At 35.6% G+C, this 27,237-nt stretch overlaps 1 protein-coding gene across 1 annotated transcript; it reads right to left on the reverse strand.

The window, feature by feature from the left end:
* Positions 1–3,438: 3,438 nt before the first annotated feature.
* Positions 3,439–27,237, reverse strand: CHORDC1 (cysteine and histidine rich domain containing 1). Its single transcript, XM_054577436.1, has 11 exons — positions 27,023–27,237; positions 21,715–21,764; positions 19,057–19,113; positions 17,516–17,673; positions 15,217–15,317; positions 14,580–14,638; positions 10,696–10,766; positions 9,638–9,743; positions 7,336–7,455; positions 6,820–6,882; positions 3,439–6,347 (listed from the first exon to the last, which is right to left on the reverse strand). Exons 1-11 carry the CDS (start codon positions 27,084–27,086, stop codon positions 6,201–6,203), a joined length of 996 nt encoding a protein of 331 aa, XP_054433411.1. The 5' UTR covers positions 27,087–27,237; the 3' UTR covers positions 3,439–6,200.

Below are 27,237 nucleotides of genomic sequence, written 5' to 3' on the forward strand. Positions count from 1 at the left end.
CCCACTGATTTTTGCAGCCAGAAGTTGTGGGGACCATCCCTCCTGGTTTCAGGAACTGTAGCTTCGATGACAGGTGAGAGGGCTCCAAAGCTGGAGCTAAAGCAAGGCGGCCTTGGGAAAATAGGCCACTGAGGAGACAAAACCTGTCCCCCTGGCAGGGGCACAGCCCCTGCCTCCCTCACATTACTCTGCTTGGCTAGTTAGTCTATGACAGGTAAGACCCCTCAATGGCAGGGGCAGCCTAAGACAGGCAGTTGCATAGGGGCCATCGGGGAAGGACTTGGGGGACATGGAGAATGGGTAAAAGACCCTTATTCTTTGGCTCTGATATGGCCAAAGTCCTGAGTCTATCTGAAAGAAGTCTCCTTCTCTCTTAGCCGCTCTGCTTGTCTGCCTGGCTCTGGTTTGAGGCAGTGCTGGAGGCAGGTACAGCCTGACTGGATCAGATGGTTCCCGGTGAAATCAGGCCTAGAAGTAAATTCCTTTAAGCATGCTTTGTTTTTCCCTCAAAGCTCTAACTGGCTCACACTGGGAGGAAATTTACATTACTCACAGACCCGGACCCTAAACCACTTGGTGCTCTTATGTTAACTCATCTCGAACCCATGTAAATAGGTGTTCCCGCCCTTTGTCTTCTTCACACATCAGCTATTCTCTGTAAACATAAACATACTAATGTAATGAGATTACCTGTACATTCCTACTACCTAGTCCCCACTGATAACCCTTTCAATAAAAGCCACTGAACACAGGGGCTCAGGGCATTCTCCACTAGAGGGAATTGCTACCCACTATCTCTGGCAGATTGAGAAAGTAGTTTGCAACGGCTTATTTTTATTTCCCCATCCATGATGACCCAGAGCTGCTCTGTGGGACAGAAATCTGCCTCCACCTCAGGGATTTATCTTCCTGACACTGGAACCCTGGGCTGGGACTCCTTTCTCCTGAGATATCCCTCCTGAGATCTCTCCTGAATTTTTATCCACCACACATGGGGTGTGGGACCAGCTTGTTCTAGGTCTGCGCCCCGTTTTACTAATCTGGATGGTTGTGGTTTCTTTAATTCCATAATTGTTAGACTTCCATTTTTATTTCTGATGGTTCTGAGTAATACTTACTCTATATTTTAATTGTAATTTTGATGTGGTTGTGTGAGAAGGCGAGCCATGTCTGCCTTGCTGCCATCTTGACCAGAAGTCTACATTTATCACAGTCAAAAATTAATGTCAGGTTAAATTATTTTGACATGACCTTTAAGCGACATAAAAATGTTTAAGGTTCTAAGTTTTATTTCACTTTAGTAGACATTAAAGGTGGCCTAGTAAATTGGAAAACCAGAATGTCATTAATCAGCATTTCATTAAAAACCATGCTGTTCTTGAAGGCATTCTTCACAGCTAAGAACTATACAGAAGCTTAACATCTTCCTGGGCTCCACAGTGGAGGAGCAGCTGCACTTCCATCTTCTGCATCTTGGGAACCCCAACTCAGGAGACACAGTCAGGAATCCTGTCCAAGGAAGAATTCAAGACTCGCAACTACCCCAAGTACTGTGCTGAGGCCCTTTCGAGCTTGCAACCCGACTTGATAGCAATGGGGCTGATCTCACCAGGCTGCTGCAGTTTGAAGGTCACAGTCGGATTTCCTCAAGGACACCCTGAAACACCCATTCTTTCTCGGTCTGAAGAAGTGTGTATTTCCATCAACAAGTTACACAGAAAGTACACATCACTATCAAAAAAGGCAGTGGAGCCTGCTAGTGTGGCTCAGTTGATTGGAGCACTGTCTCAGAATCCAAAAGGGTGTGGGTTCGATTCTCAGTCAGCATATACCTAGGCTACAAGTTCAACTGTTTGATTCTGTCCCTCCCCGCCCCCACCCCGCCCCCTCTTTCTCTCAGCAATGAAAATAATGTGGTGGGTTAAAAATATTAGCACTGGAAACTTTTTTTTGAGCTGATGATTCTGAAATTTATTTGCAGGAGGTTTAGATAAACTAGAGACTCTTTTAAGAGTTGTCAAAAAATGATTAATTTTTAATCCAGCTATTATAACCAAAACAATCCAGGCAAATGGACTGCATATTTTATAGATTTATTTTCTAAAAAAATATGTGAAACTAAAGAATGTGTTCCTGGTGACCACACACAGTGCCACTAGTTTTTTATGCCATGTGCCAATTTCGATGGAAATTACTAATTCAAATGATGGGCATAAGCAGCACAGAGCAATGGAAAGTACAGAGCACAAAGCCAGATGCCTGCTTCTGAATTCTCTGTTCCATAACTCGTTTTGAGTTAGGTCAAGTTACCTAACCCGTGCCATCAATCAGTCTCCTCTCCTGTTACGTAATAATAGAACCTACCTCATAGTGTTGTCATAGGGATCAAGTTCATATTCACTGAAGTCCTTAGAATAGTTAACTGGCCCATAACAAGTCCTCCATGTCCTGATATTTACAAAAGCCAACCAACATGGCAAGTATTGCATTAGAAAATGAAGATAAAATGGCCAAAACATAAAGTTATGTGCAGTCTATAAGATACAGACACTGACAAATTAATCACAGAAGTAAATAAAACAAAGTATGGAATTGCAAACTGAAGTAAGTATCATGGAGGAATAAGTGTTTTAAAAAGAGTACACTCACTAGCATCATACGAGGGGAAAAGGGAGGTATTCCTGTTCCAGGCTTAGCCAGTACTTTTATTTAAATTACCACTCTTTAAAAAGATAATTTAATAATTTTACCATCTAGACATTATCTTCGTCAAAAATTAACGTCAACTTAAATTATTTTGACATGACCTTTAAGCAACATAAAAATGTTTAAGGTTCTAAGTTTTATTTCACTTTAGTAGACATTAAAGGTGGCCTAGTGAATTGGAAAACCAGAATGTCATTAATCAGCATTTCATTAAAAAACATGCTGTTCTTGAAGGCATTCTTCACAGCTAAGAACTATATAAAAGCTTAACATCAAACAATAACTACACAGAGGAAAAACTTTACAAGTCCAGTATTTTAGGGACTGTGCCACACATAAGGCCCAGGTTCCTGCCCTTACTTTAACAAGGCAAACCATGCAACAATTCCAGAGGAGTCTAAGTTGTCAGATACTTGGACCGTAAGAAAGCAATCAGGTTCAAAACCAACTTCCCAGCTACCTAACAAACCAATAATTAAAACAAATGAAAGAAAACACCAATAACAAAACCTAAAAACAAGATGGACTTAGCTTGCATTTTAAAACTGACAAGGAATTATAAAATGAGCAAAAGAATCAATACAAGTACCAAATGAGTGCTAGAGAAAAATAATTTGTAATGAAAACAAAAAAACCTGTTAAAGTTCTATGAGAGAACTTGAAAATACCTAGATGTTAAAAAAAAAAAGGTTACAGAGTACGTACCCAAACGCCCTAAAACTGACACCAGATCTCATAAATGAACTTTTAAAAATTTTATTGTGTATGCATGAAAAGCATTTTCAGGTGGAGAATGACTGATTTTTTTTAAAGCAAGGGGTGGCAGAGCAATAATCCAAAGTCACTTAAAATATTTGCAAGAACTCTTTAAGGTTCTCTTTACCCTTAGACAGCTGAAGAATTATCTAAAGAAAACCAACCAAAAAATGTATACATAATAAAAATTAAAATCTATGGCATATAATATAAATTCTAATAAAATAGATTACTGTAGTTCTTTGCCTATATATGGTGAGAACAAGTTACATTTTTTTTTTTTACCTATAAACATTTGTCAATGGTAGATTGATTTCAATTTATATTTTTAATGGTTTATAAATTCCTGGCTTAAACTAGGATAGGTCAAAAACTGCCCTTTAATAGTGTTCCTCTAAAACCAGATGGTCAAAATTAATGTTCTGCTTTAGTCAACAGCAGAATTAGTTTTCTGGAATTAATTCTTAGGTTTTGTAAATGTTCTATGATTATGTAAGACTTTAAGAGGAAAATTAATATGGGATATAAAAGACTGTACTTTCTTTGTAACTCTTATGTAAACTTACCTAAAAAATAAGAGGTTGAATTAAAGAAATAAAAGTGCAATTTCTTAGAACCATACTTATTTTATACTAGCAAATGTGCTACACAAGAAAAATAATGTTCCCCATGGTTAGTTTAACTGTCAGATTAGTTACCAAGTATATATAATAAACCTATCTTTGTTTTGATACAGTAAATTCTGAATGAGGAGGAAGAAAGTTTATTTCTAGAGAAACAACTTAATAAAGTTAACCATTTTTTAATTTTGACTGATAAAAATAAAACATTTTAGCTAATTATAAATGTGTCTCTTTATGTGTTAATAGAAGTATCATTTAGATTTTAATCTGAGCAACAAATTCAGAGGTTCATGGGAATAAGTAACAGAAGGGTCACTAATGTAACCAAACTAAATAGGTAGGTTTTCTCCGAAAACAAAAAAAGTCAGTGCTTTGTAACTAACTCTTAGGCCTATAATGCACTTGTTTTAAATAACAGTTCAATTGCACATAACATATTAAGGTATTGTTTTGGGGAAAATATCCTCAAAGAAGGAAACACTAAAAGAGGGTAATCATTACCTCAAATCAAAACAAATAGCACTATCTCCCTAAGCAATAAAGATTGCATGTGTTCTTATGAACCCAGGTTCCTAAATTATAAAAGATAAATTTTAAAAATTTAAATACAATTCAATATAAACTTATATACTCTATTTGGGTCCAATTTTTACTACTAAAAATTTCTTGCCATGCTATTTTGTGCCATGACAGCCTGACTGCCAGACTTTTCCTCTCTCTATCTGTAGTGCCGCTGAACTACTCAGGAACTGCGGAACTGCATCTCAGGGTAACTTGCTGACCCTTCAGAGTGAGGTATACTAACTCTTTAACTAAAATTGTACTTCTGCAAATTTTCCTTTATAAGGATTACATTAATCCCAAGAAAAGAAAAACACTCAAGGGGCTTAGGAAATAATCATTTTAATCTATGTAAGTGTAATTCATGCCCAAGTTTATTAAATTCTGCCAGTTTTTGCCTTCATAACATTTTTCATTTTCTTCATGAGCTCTGCACTACCTCAGAAAGCGACCTATCATTTAATGGGTTCAATTAGCATAAACAATCTAATTCTGTGATACCTATTTAATACAGTACAATAGATAATCAACATTGTATCACCTAGAATTGTCAAACTGTTCATGAAATCCTAAAAAAACTATAAAACGAGCTATTTTATTTAACATGTAATAGTTGTCATAAAGCAAAGCTTAAATATTTAGTTTTCTGGAACTAATGTATTTCCATAAGCTTTTTAATCTATAATTTTACAGATAGTTTATCAAGGGAAGCCAGATATATATATATATATATATATATTTAGTTTCTCCTTATATTTAATTAAACATTTTAAGAGGGTGTAAGCTGTAATTCAGATACAATTTAGCCACAACACCATACCAAGACCTTGAATAATCAGGAAAGAGATATTTAACATTATTGCTTAGTCTTACAAAATGGTGAATTTTAACCAAATTGATACCTCTACACTTCTATTTATGTTTCCTATACTCTTATATGGTTCTGCTTGGCAAGTAATATAGGTACTAATAAAAACTTTTTTTAATTAGTTGCAAATTCTGATTTGTTAATCAATGCACATATTCCTGTTTAACTAATTACTACTACTTCAGAATTAATCTTTTTACAGAAAAGTAACTGTCCCAAGTGGAAAAAACACTGCAGAGCTTTATCTTTTCCTTAAAGATTTTCAAGTATTATAGGAACACAAATGCATGAAAAACTAATTAAAAATTTGACATTTCATCTTGTTTTACTAATTAGGGAATAAGAGAAAGAGATGTGAACAAATGTTACTTTATATTCCTCTGCTTAACATAATATTTTACTAAGAACTACTCTATTTATGAGCTATTTTCTAGCTTCTTCAAGTATGGGACACAACTACAGTTCTATGAGTGAGGAGAAATGAATACTCAATCTTAGGTAACTCAAAAGAAAAATGGGAAGCACAACAAGATAAACTGACTTTGGCTTTTAAGAACCTATACTGTTGACCCTGAAATGCCAGATTCAACAACAACAACAAAACCAAAGATTACAGCAGCAAGCCACCACTTCACCACATAATTAAGAATTTTGAAAGAGGCAGTAACTTGTTATTTCATCTCAATTCATTCTGTTTTATCTTCTTTTTGTTTTTCCTGGTTTTTTGCTGCAGGAAGTTCAAGGCTTGCCCACTGCATAGGTTCAGCTTTTCTCATGGTGATCTCAATCTTTGTTGCAGTCATACTTACATAACTTCGTTTTACATCAATCACCTGCAATATATCAGAGAAATAAAGTAAATCGGGGTGGTTTAATTAGTCTTAGAGGAAAATACTGGTCTTGCCTATTTTAATAATCAAAAATCTAAGACTCTAATGCTATTTTAAGGTTTTATTTGTTTACTTTTAGAGAGAGGGGAAGGGAGGGAAAGGAGAGAAACATCAATGCACAGGGGATACATCGACTGGTTGCCTCTTGCATGCCGCTAACTAGGGACCTGGCCAGCAACACAGGCACATGACCTGACTGGGAATAGAACAGGTGACCTTTCACTTTGCAGGCTGGCGCTCAGTCCACTGAGCCACACCAGCCAGGGCTGTAATGCTATTTCTATACCTACATTCTAACTTTGTGGTTAGAATAACCAGGTTATATATCTAGCATCAATTACTAAAGTACTGCCTTTTATTGTATAAATGGTATTTTAAATATAAGAAAAAATTCTGCATGATTCATAATACTTACACCCCATAATTTCACATTTTGATGAAATTCCTTTTCTCCTTCGAATACAATGTGCACATTTAACTGAAAAAGATATATATATATATAAAATTGAGTAACTGATCAAATCCAAACTGACGATTTATAAAATAATGATTATAAAAATAAGAATATATTGATAAAAATCCTTTAAGCTATTTTAACTAAGTGCCAATATTGTATTTTTTTTTTAATTTGAGAAAACCAGTAACAGAAAAAAAAATTTGAAATTTTACATTTTGAGAGAACTAAGTACCATATTATTTGCTAAATCTTCTAAAGCTACCACAGTATCTCCAGAATGCTTTACAAGTAACTCTAGATGTAGAAATTTTCATCTAAAATAGTTTCTATGAAAGCAGTTTCAAACTATTTTTTCAAATGTGAAAGATTAAAAAGATCTTACCTTAAAATCAGCTCAGATAAGAACAGTATTACATCAACACAAAGAATAAACATGAAAGACAGTCTTTACTCAGAGATATTTAGGGTACTTACCGATGTACTATTTGCTGCTACCTGACTAAGTTCTGGAAGTGAATTTTTAGCATACACTGAAATGGTGACTTCACCCCCAGTTTGATGCCAGTCATGTCTACATGGAACAACTTTTTTCCCCTGTAATACAAGACAAACATTATGAGTTCACAAAGTGCCACATAACCTCTTAAAAAGAAGAATTTGAGCACTGGCTAGTGTGGCTCAATGGACTGAGGGCCGGCCTGTGAACCAAAGGGTCACCAATTAGACCCCGAGTCAGGGCACATGCCTGGGTCGCGGGCCAGGTCTCCAGCTGGGGGCATATGAGAGGCAACCACACACTGAAGTATCTCTTCCTCTCTTTCTCCCTTCTCTCCTTTCCCCTCTCTCTAAAAATAAATAAATAAAATCTTAAAAAAAAAAAAAAAAAAAAAAGGAGAAGAATTTGACCCATCTAAATGAGAAAAAATTACCACGTACAACTGAGTCCTTAATGTTTGTAAGGGCAAATTTCAAAAAGTTTAAACAGTATGTCATGATACAAAAAACATTTATAGATTTATGATTTGAGAATGTGAGAACATGCTTACTCCTTCTATTTGATTTTTTTTTCTTTTAGGGCCACGGTATTAACATATGGTAAAAAAGATAATTTAAGAACTCCTATAAAACTTTATCCAGTTTTAAAATTCTGCAATCCACTAAGTATAGCCATAAAAACATTCTGAGAAGACTGAAGTGAGAAAGACATTTTCTTGGCGGTATAACCAGACCACATCTTAACTTCATGCACAGGAATATTTGACTTATCTTCTACAAACTAGAATTCGGGAAAAATTAATTGACTGCTTACAACTATTAGTTACTGTTATTGAATATTTTCTCATAACAACATAGAGAAAAAGTAAAAATTCATGGAAGTAGCCTTTTGATTACTATTATGGAAATAATTATTGTCTACCAATAGTACATTGCCGTATCAGGAACTATTTTAAAAAGAGACAAATTGTGACTTGTTTTATAAATGAGGGTAAATTAGTCATATAATGCAGGAAACTGAAGCACTGTTGTTGTAAAAAGTAATATTTACATTTTTGTACCATTATACTATCTGAATTTAAATTACTTTTACCACTTTTTTTTTTTGCTCTTAGGCAACTGGTTTAGACACTTAATACTTGATAAATTCATGCTTTAAAAAAAATAAAAACATTTCATTAAAGGTTATAGTCTGAAAACTTTTGCATGCAACAGAAAACAAGTTTATTTTTTCAAACTAAATCTTTCAAAGTTTTAGACCTTGGAGAAAATACAGGGAGACTTCACTTTTTGCTAATAAAACATTCCTAGAAGTTTTGTGGTAGATGAATTACTTTGAGTGATATACAGCATGAGGCAAAAGTAGGTTTACAGTTGTTAGTATAGAAACTAATACAATAATAATAACAAGAATAAATTCTGTGTTTTGTGTACTCACAACTGTGAATCTACTTTTGCCCCACTCTGTATTTATAGTCTCCAACCATGTGTTATTAAAAAGGAGAAACTATATAATACTCAAATGCAGAAAAATGAACCTCTACAGCAACTTGAAAATTTGCAATTACCTTTTAAGTTCAGACACATACACTGAAAAGGTTCACTGCCTTGGGTTTAATTAGTGCCAAGGGAACACACAGATCTAATTTAATATAAAATAATATTAATAATAGCTACCACTTATTTAGCAATAAATTGCTTGCCTTCTTACAACTTAATGGGATTTGGGGAAATATTTGCAGAACCCCAAACTTTTAAAAAAGCTGTCCAAGGATGTCCAAGGAAGTAGGAACTGATGCTTTTTTTTGTTGTTGTTGATAAATCTCCCTGTAGCAAGCAGAGGCATTCAAAACAATTCCAACAAGTCTGCAATCTTCGTCTTTGGCCACCAGATGAAGTGTTTGTACATCTCTGAGTAGTTGAATGAACTGCTAAGAGGCCAAAGAGAATCAGGGATCTAAATGATCAATAATTCAAATGATTTCTGTTAAATAAAAAGTGGGAAAAGACCATGGAATTAAAGAAAAATATGTTCTAATCTTTCTAGGCTTACATATTTCATAAAAATCCATATAATTGTATCAATATACACAATGACTATTTTGATCAAAGGACATACTCTGGGAGTTTGAGATTAATTTTAGCTTTTAGGCCCATTAAAACTCTATTGTGTGAGGGAGAGATAACTTTCTTTTTTAATCTAAAGACAGCATAATCTTAAATTTTTAAAAACAACTCAGATGAAAACACCTGAAAGTGTTATTTTGAAAAGGCTACTTACAGCATCCTTTGCAGTCCACGTGTGTTTTCCTGTTGTACAGCCCTCTTGAGCTAAGAATGTATTAAAATCAGAAGTTTTTCTTCTACAACAGCTCCAGTATTTCATCCTTTAAATTATCACAGAAAAATTTCAGAAATCTCACAATCAATCAAGACCAAAAGCATCATAGTGACAAGTGTGATTTTTTAAAAAATTGATAATAAATAACTGTGCACCTTTAATAGCTTACAATTATCTAAGTTACCTAGCAGTTAAAATGATCAAATGACGAATAATTTTAAAACCAGAATCCTCTTTATTATAGCAATTTTGGAGCTCCTGAATAACGATGCTTAAACCCAACACAAAAATTCCCAATCAGCCTTTCACTGAAAGCTCACATTCTCATGTCCTCATGAAACCACCAAAAAAGTGGTATGACCAAAAATTTTCTATCCTCACATTTTAATAATCCGAGAAAGTGAGAATATGCAAACAAACTAAAAAATAATGTGTGCACAACTGTGAAGGTCAATCCCAAAACAGGTGAAACCCACTTTTATATACTTGGGAAAAAATCTAACTCTGGAAGACAAAAATTACAGTAGAACTTTGGGTTTGAGTCCTGAGGAGTTTTGGAAACAAAATGGAAGATTTTAACACAGTATTGTGTTTCCAGAACTACATGGTAATATGCGAGAGAGGCTCTTAGCTGAGGGCTATAGAAAGTGTAGGTTTTCTTGGGTGTCCTCAGTGCCCCAACGTCAAAAATTGTAAAGATTCTGCAATGCAGAGACAGTCCTTAAAGCAAAAAAACCTATTCAGTCCAAATAGAGTATCACACTGAAATATAACAAAATAAGGAGAAACATGAGGTTTGAGTCACAATGGCCACTTAACTGTAATACTATTTCAGTTTCTCACATGTAAAAAGAAGGCAAAACCCACATTTCTAGGTTTTGCCAAGAATACGCAATGATATAAATAAAATATCTACGCTGCATGGCAAATAATATTTAAAAGCATGTTAACTTTTCTAACCTCTACCATAAAGTTTTAATTAGTCATGTATAAGTTACCCTTCATGGAAAATAGGTACTCCAGAATGATATACACAGACTTCTTCTAGACTCTGTAGACCCTGGTATGTCTAAAAGAAAAAATAAGAGAAAGCATTATCTTCATATGTCAGTGTTACATTACACACATATTTGTAGTATTGGTGATCTCTATGAACTATGAAAATGCTCAAGAAATAACATTACCTAGAGTAGTCATAAATTCATCCCAGGCCATTCCAATAAGAAAAAAAAAAAGATTCCTTTTTGAATATGCTTAAGTTTCAGTTCCCTATGAAAAAGGCGAATAGAAAAGTAGGCAATAGGATGTAGTAAGATGCTTTCAGACTTTTGGATATGAGGACACATCCAATCATATTCAGGTATTTAAATTTACAGAACAATATTAAAACCAAGAGATTAGTAATCTCAACAGAAATATAATTACAGTATGACTTATGTTCACAATAAACTCTGTGTGGGCATTATGAATTAATATGGAAAATCTAATAAGCAATTCCGGAAGTTCTAGAGTGATGATTTCTTATCCCTATGAAGGGTAAAATGAGCTGCCGACCTATATATATCTCCAGGATTTTTCTGGAAGATCCGGGCCCCATTGCTGCTGTAGGTGAAGGCTCTACAGATGAATTCACAAAAAGTTATGTTAATAAAACACAGATGCAGCCAGCAGTATATTTTCTTTCTATTTTGGTATTTATTTCACCCACCTACAGTACAGAAAATAAAGTTCTGTATATTTACTTTTTTGTAGATCCAAAGTATTGGGTGTGTGTATCTCCTAAAATATACCATAAGTACATGAAACTGAGTATGTTAAATTCTGAATCTATCACTGTTGCCCCTTTGAACCTCCTACTTGTCTTCCTGCCTTACTAGATGGCACCATATCTACTCAGTCTCCCTGTACGTGCTCTTCAATTTCTCCTCTCCCTCCACTCATATGTTGTCTATCACAAAACTGTCAATTTGACTTAAAAATATCTATCACTTTAATTTGCTAACCTTCCTCATGATCACCAGTAGATTTCAGGCAATGAAACTATACTAACAGACTTTGACTGATGACCTTGAAGTAAGCAGATTTCTTAAATAGGACACAGAAAACAAAGGAAAATTGGATATTACTAAAGAGCCTCTGTTTATCAAAAGCCAGTATTAAGATAGTGAAAATGTATAGTGTTTGCAACAAAGAACTTTAGCCAAATATATATATATATATATATATATATATATATATATATATATATATATATAATTCCAGAAATCAGTTAAGAAAAAGCAAACTTAATAGAAGAGTAGATAAAAGATTCTGGACATTTTACAAAGGAGGATATCCAAATGGCCAATAAAAATACAGAAAAATACTCAATTTCATCATCTGGAAAGTTAAATTAAAACCACACTGGGAATACTACACATTCACCAGAATGACGAAAATATAAAAAACTGATATTACAAAGTGTTACTGAGGTGTACAACAAATGAAACCAGCCTGATAAACTGCTGACAGGAGTGTAAATACAACCACTTTGGAAAACTATGTGGAAATATCTGTTAAAACTGAACACACACACACTCTATCATCCAGGAATTCCATTTCTAGTCATATCTCTAATAGAAACGTGTTCATCTGTCCCAAAAGTCATGCACAAAAATGTTCATAGCAGCATCAATCCAAAACATTTAAAGGGCAGTAGAAAGGGTAAATTGACTACATATTCAAACAATGGCATATTTTAAAACAATGAAAATGAACGAGCTACAGCTACATGTAACAAAGATAACTCTAACAAACATTTTATTGAGCAAGGGTACCTGTCCTATCAATCTATTTACATTAAGTTCAAAAACAGGCAAAACTAATCAACGTTAATAGAAAAAATGTGGTTACCTTTGGGAGCGGGAATAATGAGAGGAGGCATAAGGAGGGCTCTGCTTTGTGAAAATCCCTTGAGCTATAACTTATATTTGTATGTTTTTAAATGTAACAGTTCAGTGAAAAAGCTTAAAAATTGTCTTTAATGGCTTCCATAAGCTAAAGTCTAACTTTTTAAAAAAAGATTTTACTTATTTTTAGAGAAAGGGGAAGGGAGGGAGACAGAGAGAGGGAAAAACACCAATTGGCTGGATCGGTTAGCTTCTTCTAGTATACACACCGACTGTGGACTGAACCCCCAACCCAGGCATGTTCCCTGACTGGGAATCAAACTGGCGACTGAACTGGGGACCTTTTGTTTTCCAGGATGCTGCCCAAACAATTGAGCCACACTGGTCATGATGGTCTAAAGTTTAACTTTTGAGCAGTATTAAAAGCCTTTCAGAATCTAGCCCCTACTCATCTCTTTTAATCTCAACTTCACACTAGCAAATTCTGTACCATTATTATTTATTGTTTTCTATATGCCACTTGTTTCACCTACCTGTGCTTGGGATATCCTTTTCCCTTTTGTCCATTTACAGAACTGACAAATGTGTTTCAAAATTTATTTGGGATACCTTCTCTCTGTGGATCTTCCTCCACTAACCCATCACTTGCACTGTCTTCCTTACCCCAAGAATTAATCATTCTCTTTTATCTACCACTTCTACCTTTGTGACTATATTTATGTTCCCATCCCTAAAGAGTAAGGTGATCTCAAACTTAACGTAAGGGTAAACTACAAACCTACTCCCCCCAAACAGCTCTTCTTTCTTATTATGTGACCAGTCACATGGATGCTAGAGTCACAAGTCCCCTTCCTTCACTTCCAGCATTAGCAAGTCCTGTTAATACTTTAAAATATCATTCATTCTACACATATTGCCATGTGCCAGGTACTGTACTAAGCATTCAAAATACAGAAAAGAACAAAATAAATAAAACCATTTCCTTATAAACCTTATATGAGGGAAGGAAGGGAAGAAAAAGTTAGATGGGATGGATAATTAACAAAGTAAGTAATGTGTCATAAGGTGATAAATGCAATGGAGAAAAAAGGAGAGAGTGGATACCTTGGAGGATATGCAATTTTACATAGAGTAGGCAGGAAAAAGCCTCACTGAGAATATCTGATTAGATGCCATTTACCCACTTCTTGAAAATATACCCTCCGATCACACTGTCTGGTCTTTCACAATAGCACCCTAACTGGTTTTCCTTCAAATTCCACTCCTTCCCCATTATATTTGTCACTTAGTAGCCAAAGGCAAATTTTAAAACCCCTACTTAAAACAGATACTAGCTTCCCATTATACTGAGAATAAAGCCCAAACACCTCATCGTTGCTTGTAAGGACCTCTATAATCTTGTCTACCTCTCTTTTTGTACTACTTACTTACACACCTTTGACCAAGCCCCACTGACCTTTTGCATAATTTTTTGAATAGACAAGCTCTAATGCCTCTACACATACTACTCCCAAGTCTACTCCAAGGTTTACGTAACTTATCCACTACATTATTCAGATTTTTTATTTAGTGTCATCACAAAAGATTTCCCTGACATTCTGATTTAAAGCTTCACTCCATTTCCTTGTCTTCATAACTACCTGAATTCATTTTAATTACCTATTTGTTTTTTCCCCTCAATTAAGAGTATCAACTTCAGAAGAATAGAGATTTCTGCTTTATTTAATACTATGTCCCTGGCCCCTAAAACAATGTCTGGCATATAATTAAGTTCTCAGTGAATGCTTGCTACATCAGAATTATTTAAACCCAGGATTCTATGAGATATGTTGCTCCTCAGTCTCTTACCTATGTTCATAAGCCCTAGCTCATAGCACACAGTGCCCAACATGTAACAGGCACACAAATGTTTGCTGAATTGATTCACTAAATTGCATTTGCTTTATTCAAAATTAAAATTTTCTATGACCCAACACAAATTTTACAACATATACCTTTGAACAGCCTCCATTTTTACATGAAGTCCCAATCTTAATTTCATCACTATCTTCATCTGAAACAAAAAGTCAAATGAGAAACATTAAAATAGAACACTTTACTATAGTGCCATTCTTAAAAAGTACCCTTTTCCATCAAGCAAGTATTTAAAAAGTGATCTAAATACAAAAAACACTAACATTTTAAAATTAAATAATTTAAAATTAAAATCATTTTAAGTAAGTTTTCTTTGTGATCTTTCAGGTAATGTATTTAAAAAGCTAATAAGCCTTTTACTATTATTAGGTTTTACCAATTATCTCTAAAGTGATATGATACCTTTCTAGTCTATAATACAATTTTATATCCAAGAGAAATCATGAAAGGGTAGTTTCCTCCCATGGTATCAGGTATAGGTCAGAGAATACTGAATAGATTTTATCTCATGTACAATTAAACATTTACAATTATCAAAGAAATTTAATTCACTGTTAAACCACATAGCCATTCTGGTATTATTGGCATTTAAAATACAGAAATATGTTCTTTCTGACAATGTGCTACTTTTTCATTTTTATATTCAGTCACATATCTCTGTTAGATAAATGGTTAATTGTACAGAAAAAACTACCACATACAAAACAAAAATCTTACCTTTATTTTTTTCATTCCCTGATGATAGTTTAAGTTTATCAAGTGCTTGTTTAAGTGAAGCAGATACTTTTAATTCCAAATTTGTCATTGGTTCATCTGGGCTGGAGAATTTTGAAACTTTATTACCATCATTGATGTACCAAAATATTTCTTTGTACTAAAAATAAATATACTTAAGAGTCTATTTATGGAAAGAAATGAAATGGTTTTTTAATTGAGTTTTTCCTATTAAAAAATATTAACTATTCTGTTTTAATAGAAAAGGTTCTGATATTAAAATATTAAGTCTCACATAATCAAGCTACCACCAACAGATTAACTTATTAACCAGTAAGGCTAATGGGAAGGAAATAGAGACTAGCAATCCAAGTTTGTCAAGATGCGTTATCTCCAAAGAAGGGACCAAAATATACTTTTACAATCCAGCCTAAACAAAATGCTGAGCATATAATAAACAAGAAATAAGTATCTACTATGCGAACCCATATTCCTGGTGGAAATAACTCACTTTGTGTGGACACTGGTGTATGCATCTATAATAAATTCGGATACAATTGTATCACAAGGTAATTTTAGTAGAGTTTAAAAAAACAGTAACAGCAACCCCTAACATTTCATAATGGTTAAGTGTTTTACAAGTTATGTATTGTATGATCTGTTTAAGGCCATTTAATAAATATGAAGAATATTAATAAAGTAGAAATAGAAATCCTAAGTTTATTCATTTTACATTCTTAATGAAATAAAATCTCTGATGCAGGAGGCCCTTAAAAAACTGCTTAAAAAACCTGTATCCTCCTAATCTCTCTAACACCATCAAACGTATTTAGGGTAAAATATTTAATTTCTCCCACTTCCTCTTAAGTAAAATTAGTAACAGTCCATTGCTTAAAGAAAATAGAACCAAATATTACCAATTATAGTATTACAGCTACACTGTAATATTCCGGAAGGAGTCATACCAGAATTCCTGTCTTTTCCTGATAATTTTTTTAAACTGGCAAATCAGCTGTCAAGGCTTCTGATAAAGTCTCTCATGATTATGAATAAAGTGAACATGGAAAAAAATCATTCTAAGTAGTTTGTTTAAATAAACAAACATCAGAAAATCTCAGGATTATCTTGGTCTGGTATTATTCAATATGCTATAAATTAAGATGAATAAAGAAAAAGTGTGGTAAACCGTTAAGTCCGAAGTATGAATAAAACATCAAAAGGAGCTATATTTGAGGTCAAACCCCTATCTGTTTTCTGGCTCCTGTATTTTAGTTCTAAAACAACTTTACAGTCAAGTGAAATGTGAAGACCTGATGTAATAGTGGTACCTAGTATGCATGTGTGGGAATGTAAAATTAAGAGTCTAGATGATCAAAAGGAGAGTATGAACAAGCTGTATAATTCTATTGCAAATGAGCAACAGGTATTTTAAAAGTACTTTAACAGACATGTTATCTAAATCAAATACATTAAAAACTTGTCAGTAGTAATGAGAATAAGCCTTCAGCATCAGAAAATAAAAAATGAGTCACTAGGCTTGTTCTAAGTGGCACAATATAGACACATGAAAAAGAGAATTTAGCTCAATACAAGGGAAAATTATATACTGATTTAGTAACAATATAATGGATCATTCTAAAAGGAAATTCTCTTTTACTACATTTGGGGAACTAAATATTCTTTCACCGAGAATGTCCTAGAAAGTATTCAAGAAAGAGTAAAAGAATAGAAAGACAGACCTCTAAGTTCTTTCAACTCAAACTGATTTCCCTGACAAGGACAATTCCTTTAGAGAATTTCACTATGCCACGGTGAAAGACATGAAAAACTAAGGCACAGGATGGATGTGTGGCTCCCCAACCCTTCCACCATTATGATGGTACAGTGAGCAAGTCTGCAATGAAGTTTACTGTGTACATGGCTTTGAGTTGAGGGGGAATATAAAAGATATATCTAAAGGAAAACCTCCCTGGCTGCTGTGGCTCAGTTGATTGAGTGCCAGCCTGTGAACCAAAGGGTCACTGGTTTGATTCCCAGTCGGGGTACATGGGTCGCAAGCCAGGTCCTCAGTAGGAGGTATGCAAGAGGCAACCCCACATTGATGTTTCCCTTGATCCTTCCTTTCCCCCTTCTAAAAATAAATAAATTAACTCTTAAAAAAAAAAAAAAAAGGAAAACCAAATGGTAAAAGAGCTGGTCACCTGAACAACGGTTACAAATAGAATTACGCAACATCATAAAATACCAGGAACAAATGCTATTATTCAAATGTGACAAAAATATGCAACTGTAAAGAGTGTACCTTGGCCTCTTTATTGCTTCTACTGGTTTAGGGGCTTGAATGATGTGCTCCTGAAATTTGGGTTTCAATTCAGATAGTTCTTTCTTTTCAGTAGTCTTGACTTCAGGTTTGACGGGCTCAGGTGGCTTTTCGCTATTATGTCTTCCTTTCGTACAGCCCTGTTAGTGAAAGGTATTAAGAGTTATCTTCTCATCTGTTTCACATGCCATGATAGAAATACTATTTTGCTTTATTAATAAATTCCATCATGTTTTCTTCACTTTTATCTCACGGACTTATTTTAAGAAACTAGTAACAAGACTGAAAATGTGCTATATTTTTAAAGATTTTACTTATTTCTAGAGAAAAGAGGAAGAAAGAGAGGGAGAGAAACATCAATACGCAATAGATCCATCGATAGGTTGCCTTCCACACACCCCCAACTGGGGGACTGGCCCACAACCCAGGCATGTGCCCTGACTGAGAATCAAAGTGCCAACCTTCTGGTTCACAGGTTGGTACTCAATCCACTGAGCCACACCAGCCAGGGCAAATTTGCTATATTTTTAAATGAGCAAATTTATTACATCTGAATAATGCATTAAAAACAAGCCTCTGGATAAAACTTCATAAATATCTACTTAACTCTATATTAAACATACAGCACAAACTTGTTTATAGGAAAGAAATTCTAGAAATCTCACAAAGAGAATTCTAGAAATTATTTACAAAAAAGGGCCTCCATTTGATCCCCTTTTCTGCTAACTAGTTATATGACCTTGAGAAAGTTATTTAATCTCTTTAAACCTCAGTTTGCTCATCAGAATATGGAGATAAAGGCACTTAAGATATTGAGAGGATTAAATAAAATAGAATACTTGGCACATCTGGCAGGTGGCAAACATTCAATAAATACCTTTTCCATACTCCATTGAGTCATACATATATTTTAACATCTCTGAAATCAAAAGATTAACGATATGTCATTTAATTAGCAGCTTTTGTTTTTTTTCTTAAAAGTATATAAAATGGTACATTTTAATGATATCTTAGATTTAATAAAAATGTACTGTCTCTAACTAAAAATGGATTAACCTTTTGCCTTCCACTTTCCACCTTCTAGATATTCTTTCAGAACTACTAATGTCAAGAATTGACAAACAACTTGAGCCCTGACTGATATGGTTCAGTGGACTGAGTTCCAGCTTGCAAAACAAAGGGTCACTGGTTTGATTCCCAGTCAGGGCACGTACCTGGGTTGGGGTCCGGTCCCCAGTAGGGAGTGCATGAGGGGAAACCACATATTGATCTTTTTCTCCCCTTCTCCCTCCTTTTCCCTCTCTCTAATTAAATAAAATCTTAAAAAAAATGGACAATTTGAAATTTTAATCTCTAAAACAGATAAACTATTTTAAAGACTGTAGGAGGGGGTAAGCTCCATTTTAAAAGAAAAGTATGATTTGCAAGTTAAGGGGGACTAGTCTAAAATCAGACTCCTCAAATTTAGAGCTTCCCAGAATATGTACTGTTAGGAGATAATCTAGAAAGAAATTAATACTTACTACAATGCTCAAAAAATCAGAAAAATCAGTTGTTCTTCTCTTACAGCAAGACCAACCCTGAAACATAAGAGGAAAAAAATTGAAAATTGTGTTTGCATGAAAACCAAAACCCAGTGAAACACTCTACTTGCACTTAACTTCTTGAATCTGGAAATGACTTGAGTATATGTAGTCCACAGTTCTGAAATGGTATAAAATGATTCATCTAACCATGTGAAATGTTTTTAGTCCTTGGTTTAAAAAAACCCGACTAACAGTGTTAAAAATAATAAATAACAGTGTTGTGATCTATTATGAATGGAAACACCTTTTAGAAAAGGGAAACAAAAACTGCATGTTTTTAAAAATAGCACTTGACTGCTCTGGCCAGGTGGCTCAGTTGGCTGCAGAGCCTTGCCTACAAACCAAAAGGTCACAGGTTCGATTCTAGTTGGGGCACACACTGAGGTGGCAAGTTCAATTCCCAGTCAGGGAACATACAGGAGGCAACCAATCTGTGTCTCTGTGTCTCTCGCTTTCAAATCAATCAAACATATCTTTAGGTGAGGATTTAAAAAAAAGTACTTAATTTTTAGAAGTCAGAGATAATAATTATAATTTGTTTCTAAATAGCTGTTCCTCAACAAAAGTGCAACTTATTTTCAGAACATAGATTAATTAATATAGCAGCTTAAGCATTGTTAGATCTTTGAAGGTTAAATGATCGCTTCAGTCAGAAGCATAAAAAATAGAAATTGTTAGGCACTATGTAATTTCTGAACAAAATATCAACTGGCTAATCAAAAAATGGCTTTAAGTTTAATTCCACTGTAGTATAGAAAATAAGGAAATAAAAAGGCAGCTCTTCTCAAGACTTTGTAGGTCTGAAATACAGACTAAGGGCCCGCTTTGCATGTAACCACCCGCATTTAACTGTTTTTCCCAATAATTGCTTGAAGAATTTTGTAGTGAGTTTTTTTCACAATATACATTTAAAGTTTTTTAAAGAAAATTTAAAATGCTGTAATTCAAAATTTATTTTGAAATTTAACTCTTTTACTCTAAATTGAGACACAGACTGGCATTTGGGACAGATAAATTTAAATAGTGAGTATAAGGTTATGGCCATTTCTTAAGAAGGATTGTCTTTTTCTTTAAATATGCCTCTTCTAATTTGAATATTAAAATATACTTTCTTTTGTTAGTGTAATGATTAACTTCTTATTTGGTCACATAGAAAACTGGCAATAGTAGATACTATAATGATTTACATATTTTATTTAAAATCTAGTGAGCTGTGAAATCCAATAGTCTTGGAAAGTCTAGGTCTTCAAGAAATGTTTGTAGAGACAATAATAAACAGTAGGATTGGGAAAGACAGAAATAGATACTTCAAAATAAAATCATTAAGATTAATTAACCAGAATATTTAACAGTTGTGTAGTAAAAACTAAAAAGCGATGGACTGAATGACTGGAAAGTTAAGTGGTATCATTATTAGCAGCAGTAATTGCTGAGAGACAGGCTGTTTCTGGAATAAGAGTACACTTTAGAGACTGGTTTGTGGTTACCAACGACAAACATAAATGGAATATGCTGTAGAAGCTATAGAGGTAACATTTAAGGTGGAATGAATTAACAAAATAAGAGAAAATAGGAAGTCAAAGACTGAGAAGCAAAATATGGCTATGGTTAAGAGATAGGAAGAAAATATAGGAAAAGAAAAACATATAATAGGAAAAATAAACAGAATGGCAGTCTAGGATAGATAAAAATGCCCCTACCCCTGGAAAAAAATATATATTCTTACAGATTCACAGTTTCTATCTCCATAAGTTTGTAAATAGGCTAAAAAGATATGAGAAGAAGTCAAGTCTCATCTTGCTCTATTGAATGTTTGGACCATTTTCCTCACTTAGAACTAACCAGAATAACATAAACTTGGTATTTGCTCGTACATCTTTGTTGATCGTTGGCTACCTAAAAGATAAATGCCAGAAAATGTCCAACTACTTTCTGAAGGGTATAATTAGAAATTCAAAGGGCACTGACAATATTTAAACATTTAATAAGATGTTAATGTTCCTAAATACAAGTAACAACACCTAAAACCATGGCAGCCATGCTGCAACATTTTCTTTTTAAGAGCTACAATGGAAACTGTACCATATTATCGTAAATTGTAAAAGGTCAAAAAACCCACCATGAAAAACCTGGTCAACATTTTGTTATGCCACTACCCCTCCAGGACATCAAAGTACAGCTGGGAAACAGATGGCATCTCTTTCCTGTTTACTTTCACTCTAAACTTACATGTATGTCCTGTGATTGGCACCATTTAGTGTTTATATAAATCTTTCCTAAAATCCAGAGCTATATTTATTTAGACAGCAGCTGACTGACAGATTGAGATTAGGATTCAAAACAACTGCTTTCATTTCCCCACAAAATTAGTAAAGTAAAGAAATGACGGGTATGGTAAATGAGAGTTGGGATAGAAATAACACAATTTTATAACTGGAAAACACCTATACCTGCATTTGGTGGAATACCTGCTCAAATGACCTGAAAAATGGTCATTGGGAAAGCAGAGTCACAAAAGATGAGAAAATAAAGATGTATTATTTCACTCTAAATTTACATTACAAATATAGACACTGAAATATATCAAGTTCCTACCTTTAATGCATCATGAAAGACTGGAACACCTGGGTGATATGTGCAAGCATCTGGTCAAAAAAAGAGAAGAAAAAAAATACTACTTTATAATAAAGAAATAACATTATTTCCTTCAGGTATTAACATTTAATCTTTTCAAATGCAGGTAATATTTTTCCTTAAAAATTCACTAATGTTCAAGTCTGAGGCATGGCATACAGTGCTTAATATAACATTGTATTAAAATGGTAGTAAAGTTCTGTTCAAGAGTATGATAGCTATAGAAAAAAATAACACAGATTAGTTCAAGTATAACAAGTTATATTGCATATTCCTCTGCTGTTTGTAGTAAAATATATTTAGTATCAAAACTTTAAGCTCCAAGATTTTGGCAGTCATCTTTCAAATCTGTTTTTACAAAAGTACCATCAAACTTTTAGTTACCCAAGACACTCTCTAAAAAGGTATTCTATGAGAAAAGGTTCTGGACTTCCAGCCAAGATGGAGGCGTAAGTGGATACAATTTCCCTCCTTGCACAACCAAAAGAAGGACAACAAATTTAAAAACAAAAACTAACCAGAACTGCCAGAAAATCGAACTGTATGGCAGCCCGACAACCAAGGAGCTAAAGAAGAAACACTCATCCACATGGATGGGAGGGGCAGACACAGCCAGCCAGGGCAGAGGGGGCTCGCAGCGAGGCAGCGGCTGGTGGACTGGGCAGTCCCACAGGTGTGTGCAGATAAAACGTGAGGAACAGCTGGGGATCCAGACAGGCCATGTAAGCCGGGGTTCCAGTGCAGAAAAAGAAAGCAGTACCTCTGGCTATAAAAACATGTGGGGGTTGCAGTAGTGGGAGAAACTCCCAGCCTCACAGGAGAGTCCCCTGGAGAGACCCAAGGGGTCCTAGAATGTACACAAACCCGCCCACCTGGGAATCAGCACTAGAAGGGACCAATTTTCTTGTGGGTAATGGAAGAAGTGACTGAAAGGTGTCCGAGAGCCAAGGAAGTGGCACTGTCCCCTCTTGGACCCCTCCCCCACATACAGCATCACAAGGCAGGGACCTGGTTGCCCCGCCTGGTGAATACCTAAGGCTCTGTGCCTCCCAACATAACGGGCCCACTGAGACAAAGAAGTAAGACCCAAATGAAAGAACAGATCAAAGCTCCAAAAACAGAACTAAGCAATGAACAGATTGCCAACCTATCTATCAGATGCACAGTTCAAAGCACTGGTAATCAGGATGCTCACAGAATTTGTTGAGTATGGTCACAAAATGGAGGAAAAGTGAAGATTATGCAACGTGAAAGAAAGAAAAATATACAGGGAACCAACAATAAAGGGAAGGAAACCAGGACTCAAATCAATGATTTGGGGCAGAAGGAAGAGAGAAACATTCAACCAGGACAGAATGGAAAAACAAGAATTCAAAAAAAATGAGGAGAGGCTTAGGAACCTCTGGGACAACTTTAAATGTTCCAACATCTGAATCATAGGGGTGCCAGAAGGAGAAGAATAAGAGCAAGAACTTGACAATTTATTTGAAAAAATAATGAAGGAGAGTTTCCCCAATCTGGCCAAGAATACAGACTTGCAGGAGATCCAGGAAGATCAAAGAGTCCCAAAGAAGCACATACCAAGGCACATCATAATTACGTTACCCAAGATTAAAGATAAAGAAAGAATCTTAAGAGCGGCAAGAGAAAAGAAGTTACCTACAAAGGAATTCCCATAAGACTATCAACTGATTTCTCAAAAGAAACCTTGCAGGCAAGACAGGGCTGGCAAGAAGTATTCAAGATCATGAAAGACCTACATCCAAGGTTACTGTATATAGCAAAGCTATCATTAGAATGGAAGGGCAGATAAAGTGCTTCCCAGATAAGGTAAAGTTAAAGGAGTTCATCATCACGACATCCTTATTATATGAAATGTTAAAGGGACTTATTTAAGAAAAAAATGAAGATCAGAAACAATGAACAGTAAAATGATAACACACTGAGAACTAAACCTAAAAAAAAAGAACTAAGCAAACAACAAGAACAGGAACAGAATCACAGAATGGAGATCAGAGGGGAGGAGGAGAGGGAAAAGGTACAGGGAATAAGGAGCATAAATAGTGGGTACAAAACAGGAAGGGGGAGGTTAAGAATAGTATAGGAAATGGAGAAGCCAAAGAAGTTATAGGCACAACCCATGGGCCTGAACTCAGGTGGGGGTGAGGGGGAAATGCTGGTGGGATGCAGGTGGTGCAGGGCGGAGGGGCAGAAAGGAGAGGAAAAAATATGGGACAACTGTAATAACATAATCAATAAAATATATACTAAAAAACTTTAAAATAAAAAGGTTCAAAATTTTAAAAACTGATATAATACATAATTGCTAATTCAACTTGTGTTAATTCCTAGATACAAACCTCATTAAAATGCTGAAGTTCTACAGTCTATTTTCACTGATTTTTATTCCGTATTTCCTTATACCCTTTCTCATTACACCCGTAATTTTTACCTAACTCTCTTATGAAAATAGGCTTATTACACTTTGCAATATGGAGTATTAAGTTTAAAAAAAAATCAGATTAATAGACACATTATTCCCTGGCTGAGGGAACCATAAACTTAGAGAACATGGGTCAGCTCCACACCTGTATAATTTTCTTATAAGGCTGCTTTGCTCAACCTTCGTGTCTGCCTGGAGTTCAACTGTTACAACCTCAAATTCCCAGTGTTTCTGTAAAATAATTAATTACTGGTACTTAAGGAAATCTCCCTATCCCTGCATTAACAGCTATCATGGTTTCCTAATTTAGTAACCAGGTGTTACCTAGACACCCGGCTAGCAAATCAAACAAGAAAGTTTCAAGTATTTTCCTGGCAACGTAAACTCATGGATTAGAAAGAAGCTGTTAATTAAGGGTAGTAATGGAATTAAGGGTTAACAAAAGAGGTTCAAAACAGAAGTAAATATGCAGAGGGATATGAAATTGAGAGGGGAATCGAAGTAGAGAACAGAGAGTATTTTTAAACACCAAATTTACAAAGTCAGGGGCATAAAATGCATAATGTATAGCACAGTATGAGGCATTATCATAAGAATGGTCAGTTTTGGCAGAATGGAAGTAGCGGTGAGTCAGGTTTTAGCCATACAACTATTATGAACAAAATTGGAAAATCACTACTTCCAAAAGTAAATAACAAGCAGATGGACAATGTCATGTCTAGCCTTTCTGTATCAGGTTTACCAGTTTTTCTCAAAGAAATATTTTATGGACAAGAAGCTGTAACATGGTAGTGGTTAAGAGCCAACGGCTTTTAACTTTAAATCTGACCCTGGCTCAAATCTGGCTCTGCCTCTTGGTAACTGTTTCAATTTTCTCACATACCTCTATGTGGATTAAATAAAATACAGTTTGTAAAGTGGCACAATTTGCAGAATGGCTTAATATATGCAAATTACGGATCAGGTTTTCTTTAAACATTCCTTTAGCTGTGTTTCAAACTAAAATGTCCTATCAGCTTAGAAGGGAATCTTGCTATTTAGTCAATACATATAAAACCTCTCCCATTACATAGAACTTTCTTCTAACCAAGTCCAGTTTGCCCTTGGCTCTTATCTTCTCCCTATCATCATTTTCTTAACTTTTCATTCTATCAACCAACTTACTGGAGTAGTCATTCTTAGTCTCTAAAACAACCCCCATTTTTCTAAAACAAATATATTCTGAGGAACCTTATGGGCACTCCCAGATGAATTTGGTACTTTGATCACACAATCCTTGACACAGTCCACTCCTCTGGCTTTCCTGTGCCCCACCCCCAGTCTCTTTCCTAGTTCTACACACACAGAGCTGACTTCCAAAACAGGGCTGTATCTTCTCTTAATTTAGGCTTATACATACACAACACCCTATAAACATATTGTCTGGTACAACAAAGTATCAGGCTTCCCAATTTAATTAATACTAAGGTAGAATATGTGCAGATGCTAAGTTTACTTTCTTACATAGGCAAAGGTTTTATTTTAAATGATGTCACCAGTTCACCTAGGCACCAAGGTAAGTAAATATTTCAGACATCTCAAAGGTCATGAGGATTTAAAAATGCAAAGAATTTAATCTTCACAGTGTGTAACCACGTTGCTACCATGTTGAACTCATGCTTCTCTGAATAATACATACTTCACAGGGTTATTGTGAAGATTAAAATGAGATAATGTAATAATGTCTAATATCTGGTGCATAGAAAACGTACACTAAATAATGGCTGAATCTGAGAAAGTGCTGTCATGTCCTGCAATATTCAAAGAATCAACTTACTTTATCCCACTCACCAATAAAAATTCAAGTTCATTGATCATTTTCTATTTTTCATCTAGTCTAGTCATTAACTTTCACTTTACATCTGTAACTCTGCACTTTGGTGTGGTGGGGATAATTCAATCACTTTATCCATAAGACGGCACGTTATTAAACTAGGAAGGCCATATACCCTGGCCTGTATGGCTCCGCCGGTTAGAGCTTCACAGGGATGCGGGCTCCACTCCCCTTGAAGGCACACACCTAGGTTGAGGGTGGGAGGGAGGCAACCAATCGATCTTGATATCTCTGTCAGCGATGAAAAAACATCCTCAGGTGAGGATAAAATAATAATAAGAACTAAAAAATAGAAAGGCCAAAGCAAAAATAACGAACACAAATGCGGCTGTACCCCCTACCCGCGGGGCAGGTTTATCAAAACTTAATGGCATAAAGACACAGAATCGTTTTCCAAAGTAACTACACTTTGTAAAAAAGTAACTTTGTAACAGTGGGCCTGCCAAACACTCCCACTGCAGGCTATCAGATAAATAAATTCCTATACTAACACCAGGAGGCTGACCTTAAATGCTAGAATACCCTGCCCAACCCTCCCGTCCCTGGATGTCAGTATCTGTCTTTTACACTCACTCACTCACGGCAAATCAACCCCCAAGGGAGACCAGTAGCACCTGGTTGACTTTTGCTTCCCCAAAGAGACGGGTGTTGGGGATAACAATGTTCTAAATTCAGGCGAATTAAGAGAGGGCGGGAGACGGTGGGAACACGTGGGGCCACCAGGAAGCGGGTCAGTGGGTTCGGGCGGTGGCAGAGAAAGGCATCAGATGCCGTTGCCGGGGTGCCCTGGTCAGAGGGCCCCCGCACACCGAGGCAGCCGCCGGGGTGCCCGGAGCGGCCCTGCCGGGCGCAGCGCAGTGCGGCTCGTGGGGGGTACCGGGCACACCGTCGGCCGGGCGGCCCCCGGGATGCCGTGCAGAGGGGAGGGCAGGCTGGCAGCGCGTTTCTCTTACCATCGGAATTGGTCTCGGGATCGAAGCGTTGACCGCAGCCCCGGTTGTAGCACAGCAGGGCCATTTTTTCCCCACCAATACGAGTCAGGCCCAAACACCAGCACCGCAAGCCTCTGCGTTTACGACTCTCCCCCGTTACCGCTGGTCTGTTGGCTGGGCGGCAGCAGGCTTCCGGAAACGGCTGCTTTTGCTTCAGGAACCTTCGCGAATTTTCC

Source organism: Pteronotus mesoamericanus, unplaced genomic scaffold (genome assembly GCF_021234165.1).
Source record: "Pteronotus mesoamericanus isolate MK-2021 breed Mesoamerican mustached bat unplaced genomic scaffold, CSHL_Meso_final contig_43, whole genome shotgun sequence".
Lineage (NCBI taxonomy): Eukaryota > Metazoa > Chordata > Mammalia > Chiroptera > Mormoopidae > Pteronotus > Pteronotus mesoamericanus.